Below are 26,666 nucleotides of genomic sequence, written 5' to 3' on the forward strand. Positions count from 1 at the left end.
CGGCTAGAGGTATCACACGTTACGAGACTACTCGGCTGGAGGCGATACTCGTTGCGAGGTTGCTCGGCTAAAGGCTATGCTCGCGGCGAAGCGTTTGCTCGGCTGGAGGCGATGCTCGTTGCGAGGCGGCTCGACTAGAGGCTATGCTCGCTGCGAGGCAACTCGGCTCATGGTATTCCTCATTGCAAGTATCTACTTTATGTCGACATGCACTCAATATGAGTTGATTCTCGACATGACTCAGGTTCGCTTGTCGGGTTCGCATATTGGGTCTATGTGTCGGAATCGCAGATTGGGTCAGCAAGTCAGGTCTTTGAGTTGGGGCTATACGTAGGGCCATTGAGTTGGGGCTATCTGTAGGGTCATCGAATTGGGTCCGGGCACATAGGTGTCCCAATAAGCGAATGTCCAAGCAAGTGGATGTCCGGTCATACAAGAGATTATCATGAGCACGTGGCTCATCAGTCTATAAGTTGGTAGACTTCTTTAATCAGCAACAATGTTGATTGGTGGATCTAGTTACTTAATAATTCCTGACAATAAATGACAGTATACGTATGACCGTATAATGAATAAATCAAATTGACAAAGTTTGTCAAGGCAAAAATATTGTACTATGTGCCTTCTGTGAATAAATGATTTATTCTGTTGTGTGATAAATCACGTGTTGTATAAATCAATAACGTGGTAGTAATCATGTGATATCAGAAATATTAATTATATTATTTAATCATAAATCATCATGACATAAAAATAATAAAATTATTATTTTATAATTAATCATCATGACATAAATAAAATAATAAGGTATTAAATAAAAAATGATATTGAGAAAACATAATGATGGGATATTAAAGGAGAGCATCTTATCTTTTTCCATATAGGTGGTCGACAGTCGCAGATCGTTGGTGCGTAGCAGATCCATCTCACATGACTATACCAACAACAAACCCAGAGACCAAGAAAGTATGGTCAAAATATTGTTGAGTACATTGAACTTATCACATGGTTGCTGGGTAAAGCTTCGGATGACAACTCAAAGCACCAGAGAACAAGAAAGTATGGTAAAAAATATTCCTCTCACACGTTCCTCCCCAATTGTGTCTATCAAAATATTCCACAATATTGAGAGGGTTCTGACAATAATGGAAAAGAGAAGGACCCAGACACTAAGTGCCCAAACATTTCCTCTTCCTCCGGTTCTGTGTGCTCCCTCGCCGGACGTTGCGGATGAGCTGCTTGAGCTCCTGCAAGAGAAATCTCCGAACTTGGAATTTTCGCTGTCTATATCTGCCACCCTTACACCCTCTGAGTTTATTTTCTCTTCTATTTCTCAGATTCAGTGATGGAATCAGTGAAGAAAACCTTAGGGGACGTGGAAGAACTTCGATACTATGGCATTCTTCAAGACACTTATATGCAGCTTTAATATCTGCATATGTATTCTGCTCACTTGCCTTTCCAGTTGATTGCCCATACCCCGAATAGTCGTACCCCATGAGATTGACGCGCAGGTGGATGCTCAATTCGATGAAGAGCTTGTACATATGGCCCAGATCGGTGGCGTTGCTGTGGGAGTAAAGCAGTGTAGAAATGGCCAAAGGGTGGCGAATGTGGATGGCCACAACCTCAATGCCACGACGGGTCAGCAGTTTCAGAACTTCCATATTTTCCCAGTGATGGAAGGGGCTGAGAAGCAGGAGGCCGGTGTGGTCGTCTATGATAAGCTTGTAGGAAGGTGGGTTCGGTGTGAAAAAAGCGAACTTGGCCACCATGGATGACGTCCCCCACCCATATCACTCCCTCTCTCAAAACTGGCAACTCAATCATTCACTATCTCTCATCTTTCTCTCTCTGTAATAGGAAAAAGAACATAAAAGTTGAAGCAACGGAACAGCTAGCGGGACAGCCAGCGGGAGCAGGAACTCCAACACAATCAAATAGGCCGACGAGTTTGAAGAAATGATTCCCAGATTGCTGGCTGCAAGTCCGATCAACGTGCTTATCAATGCCCCACTTAATGCGCTCCCAATCTTTGTGTTCTTCTCTGACCAGATACCGAAAGCGCCTATGGCGAAGAGAACCATCCAGATGCCCAATTGGTCATGAGCAGAGATGAGAGGAGCGCTCACATTGAACTGGAAATCGGCCATGGAAGTCACAGATTGGTCTCGCTTGGGAGGATTCAGAGGAGAGAGAAAGCTCTGATTTGTGCCGATTACGATGGCGCCCGGGGAGGAGGCATGCACACTCAGGCTCAAGTTTTGGTAGGGAAGGAAATGTGACAGTTGGAGCGTCAGAAATGGGGGATGAGAGGCGGGTGAAACGGTGGGTTTTCTGGGAAAGCTTTAGGTTGTTGGGTTTTTGCAGATTCACGGCGGATGTGAAAAATTGAGAGAGAACCGACATAGCTTTTCGTGTCGCTTCACACAGATGGTGCCAAATGTTGATGCACAAAACCGAAGGTCTTGGAACAACGTAAATCCGACCGTGAATCTGCAAGAAAGTAAATAACACAAGATGTATAGTGGTTCACCCCAATGTTTGGGCTACGTCTACACTAATTGTATTTCTCTAACTGTATGTATGGATTACAAGGGTGAGAGGGAGTCCCTAGAGAAAGAGAGTGTTGTTGTGTTTGTGAGGGTATTGCGCTTTGTTGGGTTCCCCGAGTCCGATTTGTGAGGGGGGAGGAGTCCCCTTTTATAGAATAAGGGGCTTCTCCTTTTACATAATCATATGGGCCGGGTAATGAGGCCCAATGTATCAAAGTCTAAGGCCCATTATGTGTGGTACCAACAGAAATAAAATAGTAGTTGAGGTATGAAAGTGAAATGTTTTGAAGATGTTGTATGCGATTGTAATAAACCTCAAACCTAAGGGGGTACAATGTAATTTACCCTTTAATTAATTACTATCCTTGAATAAATGAAATTATTTTGAATTGATATTTGTTTTTCAAAACTTTTATGCATGTGACCGATTCAAATTAATTTTTCATTCTAGGTATGACTAGTGGGAAAGTTAGTTGTCTGGCAGATAGTGCAACTACGCACACCGTTTTGCGTGAACGCATATATTTCACTAACTTCATACCTAAGAATGCACCTCTAACAACCTTATCAGGCCCATCCAACCTGATAGAAGGATATGGTAAGACACATATTATGTTGTCTAATGGTACAATCTTGATCATTTCTAAGGCACTCTATTCTCCACGTTCCGGAAGAACGTTGTTGAGTTTCAAGGACATTAGAGATAACAATTACCATGTTGAAACCCACGTAGAAAATGAAGTTGAATTTATGTGCATAACTTCCTACGAATATGGCCAGAAGCGTATTCTAGAGAAGATGGAGCGTATCCCGAGTGGTCTATATACTACGACCATACGCCCCATAGAATGCCATTATGTGGCCAATCCTACTACTGGGACTGCGCACGAAATTACACTTTGGTATGATCATTTGAGATATCCTGGACGAATAGCGATGCGTCGTATCCTCAAATCATCACACGGGTATCCACTAACCCGAAGCTTAGGTTCGATCTATGGAATCGCATGTCAAACATGTTCAATGAGAAATCTTATTACTAAGCCTTCTTATGGTAAGATTCGTTCGAATCCTCCCATTTTTCTACAATGAATTTAGGGGGACATTTGTGGACCGATTCACCATCCTTGAGAAATCTTATCACACGTGTGCTTGTTGTCCACAAGGAACATTGCATTCTCCAAACTATTGGCTCAGGTTATCAAGCTCAGGGCTCACCACCCTGATTATCTAATCAAATCTATTCGATTGGATAATGTTGGAGAATTCACATCTAAATCTTTTGATAACTATTGCATGTCGGTTAGGGTTAAAAATGAACATCTTGTACCCCATGTTCACACCCAGAATGGCCTGGCAGAGGCTTTCATTAAGCGTTTATAAATGATTGCTCGATCTTTGGTTATACATACCAAACTCCCGATCGCTGTTAGGGGCCATGCAATATTGCACGCAGCAAAGTTGGTCTGCTTGGAGCCTATTGCGACACAACCATTTAGTGCCCTTCAGTTGGTTATCGGATACGAACTCGACATATTGCATCTGTGCCTTTTTTGTTATGTGGTATATTTGCCGATTTAGTTGTCCTTACGTACAAAATTAGAGCCTCAGCGAAGGATGAGAATCTATGTCGGATATGATTCTCTTTTGATCATTCGTTACTTAGAACCTTTGACAGGTGATCTGTTTACCATTCGTTTTGCGGATTATCACTTCTATGAGACATTCTTTCCGTCATTAGTGGGAGATAAAAACATCAACGTATGATGCGAATTATCGTGGACGACTCCCACTTTGTCTCATTTAGATCCCCGCACTGCTCAGTCTGAAACTGAAGTGCAGCGTATATTAGATCTCCAGAGCATAGCTCAGAGCATGCCAGATGTTTTCACCGATCTAACGCGCGTGACAAGATCACACATTCCAGCTGCGAATATGCCTACAAAGATGGATGTATTAAATGTACGATAGACTTCCCTCCTAGAGCCTCGGGACGCCAAATCTGGTGATTCACGTACATTAGCGGCTAACCAATCATCTGCCCCTTACACAAAAGCACGGCAGACCTCTTGGTTTAAATGATTTACACCCTCAGAAGCGGAAACCCACGACACAAGGTCCTGTAGAACTTACCGTGAATCTGAATATCGCTTACTCATTCTATCCAACTCATGAGAAAATTCTAGATTATGGAAGCGTCCTTGAAAAGGTGAATCTTCCTAATGAGAATCGAGAGATTTCGGTCTATTATGCTAGCTTAGATGATGTGTGGCATAGAAATTCTATTATGCATTAACATATGCAGTAGCTACTAAGATCATGAATGTTGACGTAGAACTGATTGGTTAAACTGGAAACAAGCAATCTAAGTCGAACTCGATTCGCTTGCGAAACGTAAGGTGTTTGGACATGTAGCTCCTACTCCTCCATATGTGAAACCCGTTGGCTACAAATAAGTTTTCGTTCGGAAGTGTAATGAGAAGAATGAAATTGTGCGTTACAAAGCTCGTCTTGTTACACGAGGCTTCTAACAATGCCCCGTGATTGACTATGACGAAACTTACTCACCCATTATGGATGTGGTTACTTTTCGCTACCTTATCAGTTTGGTAGTTTTCAAAAAACTGGATATGTAGCTGATGGACGTAGTAACCGCGTATCTTTATGAGGATCTTGATACGAAAATTTATATGAAAGTTCCCGAAGGACTTACATTGATTGGTTCAAATATTTCTAAACCCCGGAACACGCTCTCAATTAGGCTGAGGCATTCACTCTACGGTTTGAAACAATCCAGAAGAATGTGGTATAACTGTTCGAATGAGTATTTGACTAGTCAGGGCTATGTGAACAATAAACTATGCCTTTGTGTGTTCATTAAGAAGTCACATTCTGGATTTGCGATTATTGCAGTATATGTTGATGACATGCACTTTATCGGAACTCCTGAAGAGCTTGCGAGAATTGCCGCACACCTGAAGTCAGAATTTGAGATGAAAGATCTAGGTAAAACTTGATATTGTCTCGGTCTCGAGATAGAGCATTGTTCAGATGGAATCCTAGTACATCAATCGAACTATACCCAGAAAGTGTTGCGTCATTTTAATGAGGATAAAGCGAAGCTTTCAAATATTCCTATGGTCATTCAATCGCTAGATGCAAAATGAGATCCCTTATGTCCGAAGAAGGATGATGAAGAGATTTTGGAGCATGAAGTTCCTTATCTAAGTGTGATAGGCGTTTTATTGTACTGAGCTCAATGCATTAGACTTGACATCTCTTTCGCTGTTAATCTTTTGGCAAGATACAATAATGCACCTACACACAGACACTAGACTAGCATGAAAGACATCTTTTGTTACCTTAAGGATACTACGGATTTGGGCTTGTCCTATCCTTACGAATCCTCGAATGATGCCATACCCTATGCTCTTCGAGTTGATTCTTGCCTTGTTGGTTATGCCGACGCAGGATACTTGTCTAATCCGCATAAGGTACATTCTCAAACGTGTTATGTCTTTACCGTTTGAGGCATCGCAATCTCTTGGAGGTCAACTAAACAGAGCTTAGTTGCCACTTTGTCTAACCATGCTGAAATTCTCACCTTACATGAAGCAACTCGGGAATGCTTTTGGTTGAAAGTAGTAGTGGGCCATATTCGAAGCTCCTGCTATCTTTATCCCGCCGTTGATGTCCCGACGACGATCTTTGAAGACAATGCAGCATGCATCGAACAACTTAAAAATGGTTATATCAAATGAGACAATACCAAGCACATTACGTCGAAGTTTTTCTTTTCACATCAACAATAAGAGCATCGGAAGATTAAAGTCACGCAAATCCGTTCACAAGACAATCTGGCCAACCTCTTCACCAAATCACTGTCGAAGACGATGTTTCAGAAGCTTGTTCATGGAATTGGTATGCGTAAACTTTTTGAGTTGTAACTTTGCTATTTCTCTTTAGAATTATGTCAAACTCAGGAGGAGTATCCTGTAAATACTTGTTTGATCTTAATATACTCTTTTTTCCTACGATTAGGAGCATTTTTTCCACTAGGTTTTTGCTACCTAACTAGGTTTTAACGAGGCACCCACCTTGGGTTGGTCATATCCCTGATGACGTCCTGTAGACATTTCTTTTGACTTTGCAATTCTCATGCATTTTTCCTTAGACTATGGATTTTGTCCATACTCAGATTTTTACCATAGCCTTAGGGTTTTTTTAGTGAGACTTACTACTTATGCAAGTTCCTACCTTATTGAGAATAAGCGTTGTTCCGTAGAATCAGTGCTAATGAGGCGACTTCCTCAACTTCTGCATGATGCTAAATCTACCTTGAGTATTTACACACTTAAAGGGGAGTGTTGTAAACATTCCTAGTTTAAGTGTGATTGTGTAAATCCTAGATTAGATTTAATCTAGTTATCATTTCCTATTGTATCATGTATTCCTTGGGGATGAAGGAATATCTTATCTCATTTTACTACTATAAATAAAGGCATAATGTAGGAGGGATAACAACACACATTCCTCTACAATTCTACAAAAACATATATCTCTCTCTATTCTTTTTGCCGCCGGCCTTCTCTCTCCTTGTCAGATAAAATATACCACAACATTTTGTAATTTATGGAGCTAGGTATGGAAGCAGAGGGAAAGTTTGTTTTCAGAATTTGAGACAGGTGCTTTGATGCAGAGCCAACAGGATCCTCTCATGATCATTTTGATGAGGATCTTGAGAATTCATAAATCGTGTTCGTTCATCGTATATTGTGCGGTTAGTTTTTGTTAGGTACTGTTTGTATTTAATTTAAAATAAAAATATTTAAAATAATTTTTGACCGCACAATATACGATGAACGAATATGATTTACGGATCTTCAAGATCCTCACAAAGAGGATTTGGTGAGAATCCGGATTCGATGTAGAGTTTTAAAATTTTTTATATATGTGATGATTTTTTCGCTAAGAGAAGAATGGTATGGACTGTTTTGTAATTAAGTTGGGTTATTGGGCTGATGTTGTAGCTGCGGTTTCTTATGGCCAAAGGAAATGTGGAGTAAAAGTAAAACGGTCACTGTCATGTTTTTAGGCCATCTCCAACCGAAGAATGGCTAAATGACTCATTTTAGCCCTATAGTCTTCTAAGAAATTAATATTTTAATGAACAATGTTAGACCATATTTCTTACCATCTCTAACCGAAGGGCCAGAGGGCCATAGGCCAAACATAGCCTTGTGACAAAAAATCATCTCCAAATGAGGGGACCAAAGGGCCGTAGGGCCAAACATAATTTATTATTTTAATTAAATTAATATGGTTACTTAAATTAAACTACCTCAATAATTTTTCAAGTTAAAATCTCAATAATTTTACGTCTCGGATTTCGAGTGTCACATGTCGATGTGTGAGTAACTTTGTAGATTTCTTTTCGATAAGGAATCTCAATAATTTGACGTTTTGAATTTCGAGTGTCACGTGTCAATCTGTGAGTAACTTTGCAGATGTCTTGTTGATAAGGACTTTCAATAATTTTACGTCTCGAGCTTTGAGTGCCACGTGTTGATCTGTGAGTAACTTTGCAGATTTCTTGTCGATATGTAATCTCAATAATTTTTCGGATAGGATTTCGAGTTCCACGTGTCGAGATGTAATTGATTGTGGGAATTTTAGATAAGATTTTTATCTGTGTGACACTTTTTATCTTTAGCTTCCAATGTTCATACATAAGGTGGATATTGGTCTATAATTCACACACCTTCAGTTTTGCCCTCTCCAATATCTCTTTCAATTCAAGTTTGAAATGAATTCTAACTTTGGATCCTTTTTGAATTCCAACTGGGGGTCCTTATTCCTAATTGGAAGATAAATGAGTGTAGATGAGATGAGAAGATGAGGAGTCCGATGAAGAAGATGAAACATGGTGCAATGCATCATATATGATAGCCATGGTTGGGGTCATGGCGTGTGAGGCAATTGAAGAACAACTTCAATAGGGTGGCTTTATTGCTGGTCCCGATTACAAGCCACGAAATAGAGAGACGACGCTTCATAATCTGATGAACAACTTCTTCAACCCTAACTCAGTGTACAACGAAAAGGATTTCAAATGTCGTTTCCGGATGAAGGGTCATGTCTTTGAGTATTTACTTCATGATGTCCAACATGTCAATCCATACTTTCGACATAAATTGGATAGAGCAGGCCGTCCTGGTTTCTCACCACATCAGAAGGTTAATATTGCACTCCGAATCTTGGCCTATGCATTCCCAGTTGATATGATGGATGATACATATGGTATGTCTGAGTCTACATGCCTTAATAATCTTGTTGAATTATGTCACACAGTAGTTCAACTTTACAAAGAAGAGTACCTCCTTCAACTAAATCAAGCAGATATAGATCGGCTCATTCGCAAAGCTGAAGACCATGGCTTTCCGGACATGATAGGGTCATTAGATTGCATGCATTGGCAGTGGAAGAACTGTCCCACCGTGTAACACCCCACCCCCTAATTTAAAAAATAGTTGAGTTTTAATTAAAAAAAATTATGTTTGGGACTTAAATTGGTCAGCCACGTGGGGCCCATCTTATAACCTTTGTTCCCTGGTCCCTCTCTCTCATCTCTTCCCTTAATATTTTCAGAACTCTCTTTCTCTCTCTAAAACTCTGTTTCTCTCGAACTCACTATCTTTAGCATCGAGAGGAGAAAGCCCTTACTCTCCCACTTACCTTCACAAATCAACCCCAACCTTAGCATATTCGAAGTTTGTGGGATGCAAATATCATAGTGGTGATCTTACATGTGGGATCGGTGCAGTGTGGACTTTGGCACCATTAATGCCGAGAGCTTGAAGCTCTCAAACTCAAACCTAGGTGAAGTCTCTACTTACTTTTGAATTTCTGGGTTTTAATCTCACTATGTTGCACTTTGTGATGCTAATTTTTGAATTGAAACTCGAGGGTTTCAACCTTTACAACCTCTGCACGTACAAACCCCAGCCCCGACGATAAATTCCAGCAAAATGCCGTCGAGTCTGAAGTCGGCTAGTGTTGGTAATGCATCCATTCTCTATCTCTCTTGCTTCTGGGATGATTGGATGAGATTTTTGAACTATGTGTTGAAGTTATAATCCATGCATGCACCCTCATCTATATTTCCAGAATCTGGCAAGAGAAGGAGGATGAACTCCGGCGAGTTGGAGGTCCATCTCTTCTCAAAACTTGCTGGAGTACATCTGGGTGAGTTCTTATGTGTATTTGTGAGGTTTTAAACCCTTTATTCAAGCCCTAACCCCTACCATCCTATGTGCATGCGTGTTCGGTTCCGGTGTTCTTCCCCGACCACACCTAGGCCACCAGGCCTTCTCAAACACCCTCGGGCCTTAGCCCATTCTTGGACCAGCCCATTTTCTTCCTTGGTTATTTGGCTTGCGGGCCATGTCAGGCTTGGACTCTGTGGGCCGTGTGTGTGTGTGTTGTGTGCGGTTGTATTAGGCCATGCGTGTGTGAGGTGTATTGGGCTGCACAGTGTGAGTGTTGTGTATGTTTGTCCGTGTGTGTGTAATGTGTGTGTGTGTGTGTGTGTGTGTGCGTGTGTGCGTGTGTGTGCACGTGTGTGTGGTGCACGTGTGTGTTTGTATGTGTGTGCAGGTATGTGCATGTGTGTGTGTGTGTGCTGGCGTGTGTGGGTTTGGGCTTCCAAACCACCCTTTTTATTCCTAAACCTATCCAAAACCAAAACCATTTACCCTAAACCCATTAGGCTTTAACCATTCAACCCAAATCCTTTATTTTATTTAGTTCAAGCTCAAATCCTTCAGAAAATCCTTTTATTTATTTATTACAATTTTGTGCTTAGGTGAAGTTGCTAGTGAGGAAATTCTTAATCCTTATCCGCATAACTCTACTGCTAAGGAGTATCTGTGAGTGGACCCCTTCTAAAATTTATATGATTTTATGGTTTAATTGCATAAATGAATAGCATGCCTTACGAGTTTATGTTTTGATTTTATGTTAAGCATGTTTATGAAATATGTTAATTTTCGTCTCGTGTTTTTGGTGAGGAATTAATTGTTAGCCTATATTGAGCTATATTTTAATATATATATATATATATATATATATATATATCGTATTTTCTATAAAAACCATGAACTGGTAGACTATCTGATGGATGACGATAGGATGCTAGAACATGTTTTCGAAACCCTTCTTTATAGTATAGACGATCGATGACTTTATACTATGAAGTGGTTATTTATGAGAGGCGTAACTATTTGTGTGTACCTAGTGGACATTATGCCGCCTGGGGCGAGGATCTGATGTTGGCAGATAAGCCGGAAGAAATAATCCCTAGCTACGGGCTGAGGGACACGGAGCAGGTATTGGGCCGGGAGTTGGTAATATCGAGCGCAGAGACCATGATGCTGGCATAGGGTCGGGAGTTATAATTATTTTAGTGATTTTACTAACAGTACACCATGCTTACGAGACGATACACGCGATGATTTACATGATGTTTTTCCGCATTATACCTGTTGAGATGTTTTATGGCATGCTAGAGTTTAAAAAAACCTATCACTTATTATGCTAGTAGTTTTCATTATATATAAACCTGAGGGTTAGTATGTTCATAACTGTTTTCGTATTATGTATGTGTGTGTGTATATATATATATATATATATGAACTTGGTCCACTCACCCTTGTTTTGCACCCCTTTTCAGGATTTAGAATCGAGGCATACGATCCCGACGTCAATGCTTTCACATTGGCATATTCGAGTCCTCTCGGTGTAGGACCCACATCCTTTTATTTATTAATTTATACATTAATTCTTTTAGAACTCTAGTTAGTTGTATGCTCTGAACACGTTCCTAATTTATTAATTCATTGTATTTTAAATTCATAACCCTTATTTATTTCTTATTCTTAGCTTTTGTATCAACTAATGGTTTTCGTCACTTAGCACGTGTCTATCCTGGTATTCGGGGAATATCAGGGTCGGGGCGTGTCACACCGGATGGCAAGAAGGCTTTAGCGGAAGATCAAGAAAACCAATTATTATGCTAGGGGCGGTTGCATCATTTGACACATGGATCTGACATGCTTTCTTTGGAGTCTCAAGATCCCAAAATGATATTACAGTTCTTGGGCGTTCACCCCTCTTCAATAACCTGACGGAGGGTAAATCACCTCAACTGGACTACTATGTCAACGGGCGTCAGTACAACATGGGGTATTACTTGGCAGATGACATCTACCCAAAGTGGGTGACACTTGTCCAAGCAATTGCAAACCATGTGGATGACGTCGAAAGGTGGTTTACCTTACACCAAGAGGCATACTGAAAAGATGTTGAGAGAGCTTTCGGTATTCTATAAGCACGATGGAAGATCATTAAGGAACCGGCAAAATGATGAGTCGAGAAAATTTGAACTCCATCATGATGTTGTGCATCATATTACACAACATGATTGTGGAAGATGAGCGAGATGGGTCTATTGATAGAGAGTTTGATGACGACTAAGAGGATCCAAATAGATCAAGAAGGGCTCGTGCAAAAATATACGATGAGCCTAATTTGCCTTTGAATTCAAGAACTGGTAATATCTCTTTAAATGAGTACATGAGGCGCCATTGGATGATAAGTTTATGCGCCACAAACAAGTACCTACAATAGGATCTTGTTGTACATCTTTGGGCCAAAAGAAGCATGGAGTAGGCGTTTAAGTTTTATGTTGTTAAATGTTTTTTTTTAATGTTGTTTAAGTTTCATGTTGTTAAACGTTTTTTAATGTTGTTTAATGTTATTTAATATTGTTTAATGTTGTTTAATGTAACTTAATGTTATTTAATGTTGTTTAATGCTTAAGTAGTTATAGGAAAAAAATAGATTTTTTATTTTTTAATTTTGTAAAAAAAATTGTAAAAAAAAAAAACAAATTTAATGGCTAGTTGACATCAGCAAGTAGTTGTTGGGATTCAAAATGCTGGACTGGCCGGGGCTGGCTGTTATGGGCCAACCGGTTAGCCCGATTCTCTAATTATGGCCCGATGGGACCCACGAGCCCTTTGGCCTAGCCTTCGGTTGGAGATGGTTTTCGTGTCCTTTCGGGCTATTTTCGACCATATGACCCTCTGGCCGGATCGGTTGGAGATGGCCTTAGAAGTTTGATTTGGGACTCTCTAAATTTTGATGCACCTATCAGACTGTCACCTTCATCTCAGAATTTTTTTTATTGTAACAGGAATATGAGTGGTATACAATGTCTTTTTATGTAAGTAGTGAAAGTTTTTATTTTTTTAAGTTATTAACATTTTAACGCACATATCATACCATTTGTATAGTGACATGTAGTGTACCATTCTATGTTCCAACCACATTAAAAAGTCTCTCCTTCACCTCATGCTAGCTGTGAACCCAAGGGTTACTAATATTATGTATAGCCTTAATCTTTTACTATTTTCTTCAAACATGATTTTAGTTTTAGTTTTCGCTCAAAACTGAATTTATTTCACCTAATATATGAATATCAATTTTTGTCGCACTTAATTTGAGTTGTGTCAATTTTGTTGAAGACACATTAAACTTGTTTATGAAGTATGATCACATATATAACTAGTCAGCAGGTTTAGGGTGGATGTGGGTCGATTCAATTCGTTCATGGTTTTGTAGGTCCTCCAAGCAAGAATAGTTATGATCAACTTACGCACAATTAATATTAGCATTTCTTATATGAATGAAGACCAGTTAGGTATGAAATGAAAATTAGGGTATATGTACAAGGAAAACGATAACAATGCGTTGTTTTTCTCCCTCTATCATGTTCGTAGTTTGAATTTGATTTATTCAATATAATTGCCTCCGATTAGTTCATAAGCATTTGAAAATTAAGAAATGACAGTCTCCTAGATCACGACTCTCACTTAGACAGAAAATAGATAACTTTCACTTTCTATTATGTTCTAATACCTTATAAACTATATGTCATTCTACTTTTTAATTTATGTATCACAGTGCAATTAGAAAGTATAAGCAGATATTTATATATACGATATCTATTAAATTTACTTAAATATGCCTAGACCCTGCCTAATCACCTAAGCGTTAAGCCCCATACCATCGTCCGACTAGCATCTAACGTCTTTTAGAACCTTATAAAAGATAAGTGTGTGGTTATTTTCTTAAGTACAATTGAGATGTAAAATGGAAGATGTATTGAGCCTTTGAACGCTTATGGTTGATGAGGGGCCGATAGCCGTGATTTACGTGTGTGGTTAATGCGGGGTCGTCCGAATCAATGAGGGTGAGGCCCAAAATGTAAACAGGATAGGGACAATAAGAAAGCCCAAATCCCCAATAACCTATTTCCTATCAAAGATTTTAAAGGTTATATGAGCCGAATAAATTGGTTACAAACTCACTGTTGATGATATCTGAACTTAACATCTAACTTATAAATGAAAAGAAATATCAGTCGACGATACTAAGTAGATTGAGGCTTGTTTTATTTTTCTATTGTTTGATAGGATAGATAATAATAATAAAAAAAAAGAAAACTAATGAAAAAGACTTGAAAACTTTGAATTTTAACGATAAAGACAAAATAAAGGGTAAAGTGAATAGTATCAGAGTTAACTTTTTAGTGTAAAAATATGGTTTTTCGTTAAAATGAACAGTAACGGGAGTTTTTCGTTAAAGTTCCCTAAAAAAGAAATGGAAATGGTGTGCAGGAGTAAAAACTCTTATCACTTGAGCTGCTGAAAATCAAAATGCGAATGAAATTATTCATCTGTCTAGTTTAGAAAACCAGTTGAGTAATTTGAATCTCTAAAAATTCTCATAAGAAGACAGATTCATTGTCCGGCATAAGTCATTCATTTGGCCAAAGAGGGCAGAACAAAACCTAACATATTCTGTATCATTCAAGTTAAGCAAGCCATTACATCATATTCAAGGTTTTCGAATGCAGCGAGCCCTTGCCTTCGTCGTTAATATTGTCCTCAACATCCGTTTTCTTCATTGCTGCTTCCTGATCTTTAATTTGGTTACTCTCTTCCTCCTTTTTTCGTTGCCTCTCGGCCTTCTTACATTTGAGGAAATCAACAAGTCCTACGAGCACCACATCAGCGTCATCGCTCTTCATGAGCTCCTCAGCAACCTCTGCAGGGGTCACCTCCGCACTCTCTATCAACCCTTCAATTTCCCCATAAAGCCGATGATGGTTTTCGTCACCAATGCCAAGGTAGTTCGAGGCCAAGACCTTGAATCCACTTGCAGTGCAGTACGATAAGTGAATGTGCACGTCCATTCGTCCTGGACGCAACAATGCAGGGTCTAATCGATCCTTGTGGTTGGTAGTGAACACGATAATTCTCTCGTCACCGCAGCTCGACCACAAACCATCAATAAAGTTCAATAGGCCCGAAAGCGTCAATTTGGTTTGAGATGATTGTTGCTGCTCTTCCGATTCACGATTTTCGACATCAATGCTGCAATCAATGTCCTCAATTACTAAAATCGAACGATTTGTAGTAGACAACAATACCCTCTTCAATTCCGAGTCTCTGTAAATACTAGAAAGCTCCAAATCATAAATGTTGAAATGAAGATAATTTGCCATGGCCGCGATCAAGCTAGATTTTCCAGTGCCGGGAGGACCGTACAGCAAGTAGCCTCTTTTCCAAGCCTTCCCCACCTTCTTATAGAACTCCCTCCGTCTCACAAACCTGTCCAAATCATTTTTCATCATGGTCTTAAGCTCGGGGTCCATTGCCATTGTTTCAAACGTAGCCGGGTGCTCCAGACTTATCGAACCCCAATCATGATTGTCATCATCATCGTAGTTCGGATATGAATTTCGTGTATAAATTTTCACAACTCTGTCTTGTTCTTTAATTGCATTGGCTCGATCAAGCACGTAAGGCAAGTAGGAGAGGACAACTTTGTCCTTGTGCCTCTTGTGGAATATTACCTCGAATTGACGCTTTTGATCACGACCAGGATTATTATCGGATTCAATGCAGACGTAACGCCATTTTAGGACAATGTTATCGAAGGTATCGATGACTTCTTGGCCTTTTTCGATGGCGAGGCTGATGGTTTTCTGTCGTGGTGTTTTGCTGACCCGAAGACGTTCGTTTAAGGGACTGATCTTGGTTTGAAGGTAGACGTCCGCGGCCTCATAGATTTGGTTTCTTGTCATGCCGGCGTTCTCGTCAATGACCAGAGTTAGATCATGGGAAGCCGAGAGAGGGGTGACTAGATGGAGAAGGACCGATTCTATGTACGCCCGGACCCTGTCGGGTACAAGGTTCATGAGTTCGTTGGCCGCGGTGCGGACCAACATCATGAATGCAGCGAAGGAGGCATAGGCTGAGAACAAGGAGGACGCGTTTGTTGGCATTTCTTTGAGATTGAGAGATGTAAACATTTTGTTTTTCCAAGATGTGCAGAAAAATGAAGTAATGAGGCGTTTTAATTTGTAGTGAGAAGTATGAGAGACAAAATTAAATTTTGTGAAGCAAATATGGAAAAAAGTCTGCACCTTTTTTTGCTTAGTTTCGAAGCAATTTCTCTCTTCTGATTATTTAGACGCGGCTAAGTTCTCTAGTTGCTTAGTTTAGAAGCAATTTCACTCTTCTGATTACTTTCTCCTCCTCAATTTGCCCTAATATTGTTTCTAGCCTAGACTGGACAAACAAGGTATGGGTGTGACTCGTGTGATGTAGTATTTCTTTTGCGGCCTAGATTTTAGAGAGAGAGAGGAAGGACGGCAGAGAGAGAGAAGGCTCGTGTGATGTATTATTTCGGTTGCGGCCTCAATTGCATTAGACCAACTGAACTACAACTTACTTGCAATCTCTATTTAGGGTTACACAATCACACTAATTATAACATTTTTCAATTATTCTCTAATTAATCAAAACTAAGGAATAATTTCAAATAATTATAACCTAATTAATAATTATATTCCTTTTTCCATTTGGTTTAAGGACCCTTGAGATTTAAATCAATAATGTTCTCTTTGAAGCTTGCATTTTGTTTCTTTAACATTCAAATATGGTTTTATTAGAACATTAAGAAAAAAATACAAGCTTCAAAGAGAATCTATTCATTTAAATTTGATGGGTCCTCAAACCAAAAGAACTCGAAAGTAAAAACTAAGGTCAACTTGTCCAATCTATGAATATGATATATAGCCACTAGATGTGTACATATGGCAATGACCATAACATAAATATTTTTGTTGAATTCCATGGCTCATTATGTGACTTGGCACAATCCAGTATCCTAGAGTAGAATATTGTTGTTTTAACCAAAAATAAAAAAATTTAAAGTTTAAAGAACGGGAAATGATGGCCACACATGCTTCTTTTTTTCCCCTCTCTTATACGTCCACAAGTTTGTATTTCTGACCATCATATTAAATTAAACATGAGTGTGTAGAAGGAAGAAATTGACATATCGTAATCATTTCCTTGATAAAAAGAAAAAGAGTTGATCCCTCTCAAGACTAGTTGAGAAATGCTCCAAGTCCAACTACTCTCGAGTGGTCGTTTAGTATTACAGTATAGTAATATTCATTTTTTATTTTAAGTGAGATGACTTAATGCAAATTTCTTGGATAACAAATTCGATATCAATTTATTTCCTCACTCAAGTGGGTTAAATTTCATAAAGCCCAAAAAAGAGAGCTTGTGCACGTCGGTCTGGCACGTAAGGTTAATTTGTTTCTCTTGGAGCATAGAAATTGTGAATTATGGTTAAGAAAGTGTAGATATATAGCTAGATTGAGCACGTCGATGGAGATGCTCTTGGTTGATAATTGCAATATTCTTTATAAGATGATAGATTAATTAAATAATAGAACTTAATATCATAAACCAACTTCTCTAAGTCATTAACACATAATATAATAGACTACCCTTATATGGGACCAAAAACACTAACTGGAAGAGATGAAGCTTCAAATTTATCTCAAAAGGAGAAGATACACGGCGGACAGCACAGGTGCCGAAAGTTATCAGAAGACAGCACAGCATAGGTGCCCAAAGTTATCAGCAGACAGCACAAGTGCCAAAAGTTATCAGCAGACAGAGTGCCCAAAGTTATGGAGTGATTGAACAAAGTCGTATCAAAGTTGTGGTCTTTTCGGTGCTTCATGAGTTGGCCATTGTTGGTGAGTGTTGACGAATACATTGTTGGTGGCCATTGTACATGAATTATCATGTGGAAAGTGTGCACATTTTGTTATGTTAATGCCTTTTCTTTGGGTTTCTGTATAATGATGTGCCTCTGTTTTTGTCAACCGGGACTGTTAGTTTCTTTTCTTGTGGTTTTTATAAACAAAATTGCTGCAAAGAGTCTGTCATCGTGTAGAGGAGTTCACTTTTACTGCAGAAATTGCTGATTCAAGTTGACTGCAAGTCCCCTGAGGTAAGAATTTGTTTTCTTGTTTGAGCTAGTTAAATTGTACTTGCCTAACTATTGAAAGTTTCATGTTTCTTTGTGATATTAATTTCAATCTTTATTTATGAATGTAGCTGTTGGGATGCATGATCCTCTCACAACCTCCCCCTGAAATGAAAGCGAATGGTGAACTCTTGTTAGCACAAGGTGCCTTCGTCAAGCCTTGAATAGGCTCTTAGGCTCTCTTGTAAAAATGGTGATTTTGTTCAGCCGTGCCACCATTGTCCAAGGCCAACATATTGTTTGTTTTAACTTTTAAGTTGTTTAATAAGCAAGGACGGAGCTAGAAATGTTTTTGACTGGGGGTGTCCTAAAACAACCGAGTAAAATAATGGGTGTTAAGTTGTTGAGGGTCAGGTACAATGAAAAATCTCTAAATTAAAAAGTTAAATTTTAAATTGTAATGCCACAAACAAATGGATGAAGTAAATTCATATAAAATACTTTGCAGAGTAAATTTTTTATATCAAGTTATGATACTTCATCGATTGAATCCAATCTATTTATGAAACCCCCAGTTCAATCGAGTTTGATTTAAGTTAGAAAACGTGGAATATTCGGAACCAAAATCAAAAATTTAATTGTTGTTTTAATTGTCATGACAATTTTTTTCATCGCCCCAAAATCTGAGTGGGGGCGGATGCCCCCTCTAGGCCTTAGGTAGCTCCGCCCTTGTTAATAAGCCATTTGCTTGCATGACAAGAAACTGGCCTTCTTCTCAAATGATTGTTATTTTGGAAGGGGTTAAATCCACACTTGGGTTCTTTTCTATGCCTTGAAGACAAGGACTTTATAATTTTCTTGTGTTAAATACCAAAAATAAGGATCACAAACTAATCAAAAGAGATTTTGAACTAGTCAGCAATCTTTGAGTAAAGGGAAAATGTAGGGAAGTGAAGCAAAGTGAATAAACGAAGGAATACACTTGCAAATGTTCAAGAAACATTAATAACATGACTAATAATCAAAGCATAACAATAGTAATATGAAAATAAATGACAAATACAAGCCATCGGGTAAGTTTTGACCTAGTCGGACAAGTTCTTACAATTGCGGGTAATGTTCTATTGAAGGCTACAACAGAAATTGATACTATAAAGGGAAGTAATAAATCTATAAATACAAGGGAGTTTTTGAGATACAAGGGGAATAATTGAAAAGTAAGCTGCATAGCTTTTAAGAAGTCTCTTGGTTTGAGTTGAGTGTCCCTTTCTCTAATCCCTCTACTGCCTTTTATAGAAGCTTTTTTTTCTTGTGAATTAAGTCCTTCAAACTCGGTTCATTCCCTCTCCTCCAATGTGATGTGATGTGATGTGATGTCTGTCAGAGGATTAGCCCCTACTTGGATACTCAAACTCAAATCCTCTCCAACTTACAAGTTTTTGTTGACGTGACTGGTATTAAAAAAGATATGTAAATATATTGTAAATATTAAAATTCTTTATTAGGAAGGATAGTTGTGTGTCCTTATTGTTTCCTTATAGAACAAGGATTGTATCTTGTATATATTGTCTATTATGCAATACAATGTTTTTTAAGCCGTAAAATTCAAGTTGGTATTAGAGCCAGGGAGCAGGCCCTTACCGTATTGCCAACTGATGGGTGGGTCCCCTTGGCCCCGCGGATGATGGTGGGTCCATTGGCCCCGCGTGTAGGGTGAGTCCCCTTGGCTCCACGTGGTTGTCGATGTGTGAATCTCCCATGTGTGACTTGCTAATTGGGTCCCACGTGAGGGGGCGTATTAAAATGTCCCACATCGACCGTATCAATGACAAAAAGAAGAGTTTAAATACCCTAATTCCACTCTAACTAATACTGAGGCCCTTTGTATTAAAACCCCACACCTGACTGATTGAGCAGGTGGCCAAGTGGGGACAATATCGATGTTGTTGGAGTGGGCCAATGGCCCGTCTACCTGAAATTTAAGGAATAGATACTGCCGGCAAGACACTGCTGAGAATTTATTGACAAAAAAAGTTGTGAAAGCTCTCGGCAAGACACTGCCAAGAATGGAGACAGTGAATTTAGCTCAGGGGGAGTATTTATTGACAAAAAAAATTGTGAAAGCTCTCGGCAAGACACTGCCGAGAATGGAGACAGTGAATCTCGGCAAGACACTACCGAGAATGTGAGTATCAGTAAGCCAAGTAGCACTGAACCAGTTAAGTCTTCTGCAATGTGTTGTCGAGTGTGATGCAGAGTGTTAGCAGGGAGTTGCCGAACCAATTTCACTGTTCCAGTAACCATTAGCTACCGAACCTGCAACCCCCTCTCTCTCAAGCTCAATAGTGTCACCCAATATGTCTTCTCTGAATATTCCTGAGATAAGTACTACTGATACTCATGTAACTAATCTAGATAATGTTATGAGTACATATGAGTTGCCGCCAAGGAAAAATCGTGGTGTTCCTCCTGACAGGTTTTCTCCTGAAGGAAAAGTGAAGTATCCAATAGCTAATTATGTGTCATGCTCAAACCTTGCACCAGAACGTCAAGCCTGGGTAAGCAATGTGGAAGCAATCCAAGCACCAACCCGAGTTGAGGAGGCCTTAAAGGATCCTAAATGGGCTACTGCGATGGATGAGGAAATGATGGCATTACATAAGAATGATACATGGGAGGTAATAGAGCTACCTAAAGGAAAGAAACCAGTTGGGTGTAGATGGGTCTTTACGATCAAATACAAGGCAGATGGATCGGTAGACAGGTATAAAGCAAGGTTAGTAGCAAAAGGTTATACTCAAACTTATGGTGTTGATTATCAAGAGACATTTTCTCCAGTAGCGAAGATGAATACAGTACGAGTTCTGATTTCTTTAGCTGCAAATTTGAATTGGCCACTAAAACAGTTTGATGTGAAAAATGCTTTTCTTCATGGGCACTTGAAAAAAGAGGTATATATGGATTTTCTTCTAGGGTACGATGCCGGAAGGAAAACCAGAGTATGTAGGTTGCGAAAGTCACTCTATGGACTTAAGCAATCACCTCGTGCGTGGTTTGGTAGATTTACCCAAGTTATGAGGCGGATTGGGTATTATCAAAGTCACTCAGATCATACATTATTTGTGAAACGAGGAAGTGGTAAAGTGATAGCCTTAATTATTTATATGGATGACATGATAATAACATGTGATGATTCGGAAGAGATGACGAAGCTAGAACAACACCTTGCCACCGAGTTCGGGATGAAGAATTTGGGAGATTTGAAATATTTTATTGGCGTGGAAGTTGCTCGGTCATCTAGAGGTATTTTCTTGTCTTAACGTAAATATGTTCTGGATTTATTGAAGGAAACAGGGATGCTTGGGTGTAAACTTGTGGATACTCCCATTGTGGAGAAACATTATTTAGGAATTTATCCGGATCAAGAACCAGTGGATAAAGGCAGATATCAGAGACTGGTAGGAAAACTAATTTATTTAGCTCATACCCGTCCAAATATAGCCTATGCAGTGAGTGTGGTGAGTCAGTTTATGCACTCGCCAAGTGTGGATCATATGACAGTTGTTATGCGGATTTTAGCTTATTTGAAGTCAGCTCCAGGAAAAGGAATTTTGTATAAAAATTCTGGTCATCTGAGGATTGAAGGATTTACTGATGTTGATTGGGCATGTGATGTAACTGATAGACGCTCTACTTCTGGATACTTTACGTTTGTTGGGGGAAATCTAGTTACTTGGAGGAGCAAGAAGCAAAACGTGGTGTCAAGATCGTCAGCTGAGGCCGAATTCAGAGGTATGGCACATGGAATATGTGAAGTCCTTTGGTTACGTAAGTTACTTGATGGTCTAGGTTTCAAAGCAAAAGAGGCGACAAGTTTGTATTGTGATAATAAATCCGCACGGGAGATTGCAGAGAATCCGGTACAACATGACAGAACAAAGCATGTGGAGGTTGATCGTCATTTTATTAAGGAGAAGCTGGAGAAGAAAATTGTTTCGATAACGTTTGTGAACTCGGAAGAGCAACTTGCGGATATCCTCACACATGCCGTGTGTAGTAGATTTTTTGGTGACTCACTTGTCAAGTTGGGCATGTGTGATATCTATGCTCCAACTTGAGGGAGAGTGTTAACGTGACTGGTATTAAAAAGGGTATGTAAATCTATTGTAAATATTAAAAATCTTTATTAAGAAGGATAGTTGTGTGTCCTTATTATTTCTTTATAGAACAAGAATTGTATCTTGTATATATTGTCTATTATGCAATACAATGTTTTTTAAGCCGTAAAATTCTAAGTGTTTTGCCACGGAAAAACACTTTTCTTCTGCAAAAACTTGCTGAGTAAGCTCCATCCAGTGTGAACGTAGGCAATCTTGCTGCCCACTTTACCAAGTCAAGAGTGCTTTTAAATCTTGGGCCAGTCACTGTTCATTTCTGCCACAAACAAAGACCATTGAGCAAAACAAGGTTTAAAACAGTGTTGGACCTTGGTCAGGCCCGACTGTTCACTTTAGGTCCAAACAGTAGCCAGTTTGTGGAAAGGCCTTCAATCAGGTGGCGAGAGGTGGCTGATAAATGGGCTGGGGCTCGCTGCTACTTACTTGGAGGCACTAGTGAGAAGATGGTTGCTAGGTATGCAAATTCTCGCGCGTGCGCAAAGGGTGTCTGCCTGGTGAACTCTCCAAGTATCACACTATGAAAGAATGATCTTGTTGGATTTGAATTCCTGACTTGGGTGAATGTCAAAGATACGATAGTGAATCAGATGGAAGTGGTGACAATGGTTTTACCGAGTCAGAACTTAATCTTGGAATCTTGCATGCAATGAGATACTGAGGTTCACAGAAATTAAGGATAAAGTCATAAAGAAATTGCTGCCGGTTCTAAATGTGAAGTTACTAAGGATGAAAGTAACAGTGAAGATGTACCTGATATTTGCTCAGGATCAGATTACTCTTTAAAAATGTTGTGATCATACTGGAAGCCATGTTCAAAATTACGATGGTGACAGCTGCAGATTTCGTTTTTCTGAAACTTTTATAGAGCATAAAAACCTACTGAAATTACTGAGATTCTGAAACACCACAAATCTTTCCTGAATGGGTTTCTTGAAAACCATTTCATGGTTAGGTCCTCCAATCTTTCAGTAGATGTTGAGTAGGTTGAATTTTTCTGCCCTCAATGCTCATCAATTATTGGAGCTTACTGTTGTGATAACGGTAGTGCACTTGTAGATGGTGGAGTTCGATTGTTTAAATGTAATGTTTCCACTAGCCTGCAAGTTGGCGAGCCAGCAGACTTGTTCAGGTTAGCATATAGAGAAATACAACTCGTATATATCTCTCTCTCCCTTACCCCTCCCAACATGGTCATTCACATGACTTGTCGCTTGTGTCTTTTGTCCACCTTGAAGTTTTCGGGGGTTATTTCCTTTTCACTTTAGAGTATTGAAGTTTGTTTGTGTTGTAAAATTGTGAGGATGAATGAATGCCCACAGTAAGTGAGACTTGAGAATAATAGATTAATAGTGGTGGTGCGGTGTTTTCAAAAGGAGCAATGATTTCTCATTTTTGTTTGTCACGAATGTGGCTCTATAAATAGAGTACTCCGTGTGTGATCAATACACACTGCAAAAGAAAAAACTGAAAGCAATAACATCAGTATCCCTCCCTTCCTTTTTTACTTGCAATTCTTTTGTGTTATAGTTACGAAACTAAATAGTATGATATTTTGCACCCGTTTCGCTCCTATCCTCAGCAAAGGTTATTTATCTAATTTTTGCATATTTATAACACGTTATCACCACGACTCTCTAACCTTAACCAATTATCATCTCCCTTCACCGAAAAATGCTTCCTCCTAGGATTTTCTTGTTATTCTTCCTCCTCTGCTTGATGTGCCCTTGCGAAGAATTGCAAGCACCATGCCTGCTTCTAGTTCTCAATATAACAATTACTTATATCTTTGATTTCTTGTTTGGTGTAACTCCTGATTACAAACCTAGTGTTTATTTATGTTAATCTTACTGCAATAGAAGATGGTGTGGTATCATCGCCCATCTTGAATTGCAGATTTAATTTTACTGCAACTTTAGGTGGTGTTGTATAATCACCCACCATGCTCTGCATATTTAAATTTTCATGCTGCTTGACTGGTGCGGAAGAATTGCTCATCCTATGCTATATTGTTTCAATGAGAGTGGTATGGTACAATCGCCATCCTCATTAATTATGTAAATCTTGAGCTTGACGTTTCGAGTGTTTATCATTTTGGCTTGAAGATCAAAATGAAAAATTTGTAAGAACCAGATGTTCTAACACTACATTCCTCCAGAATACATATTATTGCAAGTTCTTACACATCTCATTTTTCTTTTAGAAAAGAAAATGGCGAACTTGACAAAACTTGATTTTGTTGCCCTGGAACTACCTTACCTGGGTAGTGGACACCAAGATTCATCTAGAGGCAGATAATCTTGGAGAAACCATCAAGGAGGAAAATAGTGCATCCTCTCAAGATCAGACGAAGGCCATGATCTTTATTCGTGGCCACCTTGATAAAGCATTGAAAGTGAGTACTTAACAATTGAAGATCCATTAGCTATCTAGAAGGCATTGAGAAATAGATACAGTCACCAGAAAATGGTGATTCTTCCAAGGGCTCGTTATGAGTGGACACACATAAGGATCCAAGATTTAAAATCGGTGGCTGAGTACAATTCTGCAATGTTTAGAATTAGCTCCCAGATGAAGTTTTGTAGGGAGACCATCACTGAGGAAGATATGCTGGAAAAGACTTTCAACACCTTTTATGCCTCTAATGTGCTCTTGCAGCAGTAGTATAGAGAGTGAGGTTTTACTGAGTACAACCAGCTAATATATATGCTCTTTGTGGTTGAACAAAACAATGAGCTTCTGATGAAGAATCATCAGTCCCGATTACTGGATTGCCATTATTCCCAGAAGTGAATGCTGCTTCCCTTGAAGTGAACACCACATCCTCTCGTGGAAATAATTACAAATGAGGAAGTGGTCACAAGTGAGACTGGTAGAACAGGAAAGGCAAGAATAATGGTGTCCAGTTTCACAACTAGGTTCCAAGGCATAATTCAGGCATGAGGTTCAAGAATGCAAATCGCCACAAGGGTAAAGCTCATATGAATAACGCTCATAGAAATCCTGATGGAGTTTGCCATATGTATGGTGGCAATGGACACTAGGTGCGTACATGTCATACCCCAAAACATCTGGTGGACCTATATCAAGTCTCCCTCAAGGAGAAAGGTGTAGAAACCAATTTCCTCGACCACGCTAAACTAATGGATATACCTGATCCAGTGTTCGATTTATCAGGGCAATTGAACACAACCCACCTAGATGTCTCAGACTTCATTGTGTAAAGAGGGAATGAAGTATATCGGTTCGATAAAATCATTTTTGTTTGATGTACTCTTATTACTCTGAACTTGTAGTCTAACGCTTGCATTTTAATTCAATAAAATTAGCATTTAAATTTCATTTTATTATGAATAAACTGTTTTTAACTATGATTCCCTTACTCAGAGAGCATGGATAAAAACTATGGTTATTCTTAAAACAAGAGCAATGACGGAGATATTTGTTTTGTAGACAGCGTAACCACGCATATAATACTTCGAGATCGAAAATATTTATGAAGCTTGATGATTACAAAAGTAAAGGTAACGACAATATCAGGCCAATCAGATATAATTGAAGGCTCAGGCAAAACCCAAATCATGTTACCAAATGGAACAATATTGTCCATACAAAATGTGTTGACGCTACTCGATCTACTCAAAATTTGTTGAGTTTTAAAGACATACGTTTAAATGGACACCACATTGAAATGAAAAATGCAGAAAATGCAGAATATTGCATTACCTCTAATGATACCCAGAAACGTATATTGGAGAAGTTACATGGTTTATCGAATGAATTGTATTATACATACATAGACAATTGAAGCATATACTGTCATGAACCAAAAGTTTACATGCTTTAACATAACCATCTGGGTCATCCAGGATCCACCATGATGCATAGAATCATCACTAACTCTAATGAACATCCATTATTGAGCAAACACATTACTATCTCAAATGATAACCCTCGCAAGGCTTGTTCTCAAGGGAAGTTGGTAATTAGACCATCACAACTAAAGATTGATGTTGCATCCCCATCATTTTTGCAAAGAATTCAAGGGGATATTTGTGGGCCTATTCAACCACCTTGTGGACCATTTTGATATTTTATGGTTTTTGTTGATGCATTTACTTGATGGTCACATGTTTGCCTCTTTTCTACTCGAAATGTAGCTTATGCGAGACTTCTTGCTCAGATAATTAAGTTGCAAGCATAGTTCCCATATTACCCCATTAAGTCAATCCGACTTGATAACGTTGGTGAATTTCCGTCTCAAACCTTTGATGATTACTGCATGACACTAGGCATTGATGTTGAACACCCTGTTTCTCATGTCCATACTCAAAATGGTCTAGCAGAAGCGTTTATCAAGCTGCTCCAATTAATAGCTCGCACTCTACTCATGAAAACAAAATTGTCAGTCTTTGCATAGCGACATGCCATCTTACATGCTGCATCATTGGTTCGATTGAGATCTATAGCCAACCACCAATACTCCTCAGTACAACTCGTGTTTGGGCATCAG

The 26,666-nt window shown here is 39.1% G+C and overlaps 2 protein-coding genes and 1 long non-coding RNA gene across 3 annotated transcripts; 1 reads left to right on the forward strand and 2 right to left on the reverse strand.

The window, feature by feature from the left end:
• Window positions 1-1,169: 1,169 nt before the first annotated feature.
• Window positions 1,170-1,775, reverse strand: LOC103402252 (uncharacterized). Its single transcript, XM_008340991.2, has one exon. It carries the CDS (start codon window positions 1,773-1,775, stop codon window positions 1,170-1,172), a length of 606 nt encoding a protein of 201 aa, XP_008339213.2.
• Window positions 1,776-14,381: 12,606 nt separating this feature from the next.
• On the reverse strand, window positions 14,382-16,091 carry LOC103401240 (AAA-ATPase At2g18193-like). Its single transcript, XM_008339951.4, has one exon. The coding sequence runs from the start codon at window positions 15,994-15,996 to the stop codon at window positions 14,506-14,508; it is 1,491 nt and encodes a 496-aa protein (XP_008338173.2). The 5' UTR covers window positions 15,997-16,091; the 3' UTR covers window positions 14,382-14,505.
• Window positions 16,092-17,849: 1,758 nt separating this feature from the next.
• Window positions 17,850-18,533, forward strand: LOC139190396 (uncharacterized). Its single transcript, XR_011574641.1, has 2 exons — window positions 17,850-18,002; window positions 18,110-18,533. It is a non-coding gene; the product is annotated as an uncharacterized lncRNA (long non-coding RNA).
• The last annotated feature ends 8,133 nt before the right edge of the window (window positions 18,534-26,666 follow it).

The sequence above is a fragment of the Malus domestica genome, chromosome 02 (assembly GCF_042453785.1).
Source record: "Malus domestica chromosome 02, GDT2T_hap1".
NCBI classification, from domain to species: domain Eukaryota; kingdom Viridiplantae; phylum Streptophyta; class Magnoliopsida; order Rosales; family Rosaceae; genus Malus; species Malus domestica.

What these genes read in the sequence shown, in the direction of transcription:
- LOC103402252 (XM_008340991.2), bottom strand. Translation starts at nt 1,775, where the DNA reads ATGGTGGCCAAGTTCGCTTTTTTCACACCGAACCCACCTTCCTACAAG.
- LOC103401240 (XM_008339951.4), bottom strand. Translation starts at nt 15,996, where the DNA reads ATGTTTACATCTCTCAATCTCAAAGAAATGCCAACAAACGCGTCCTCC.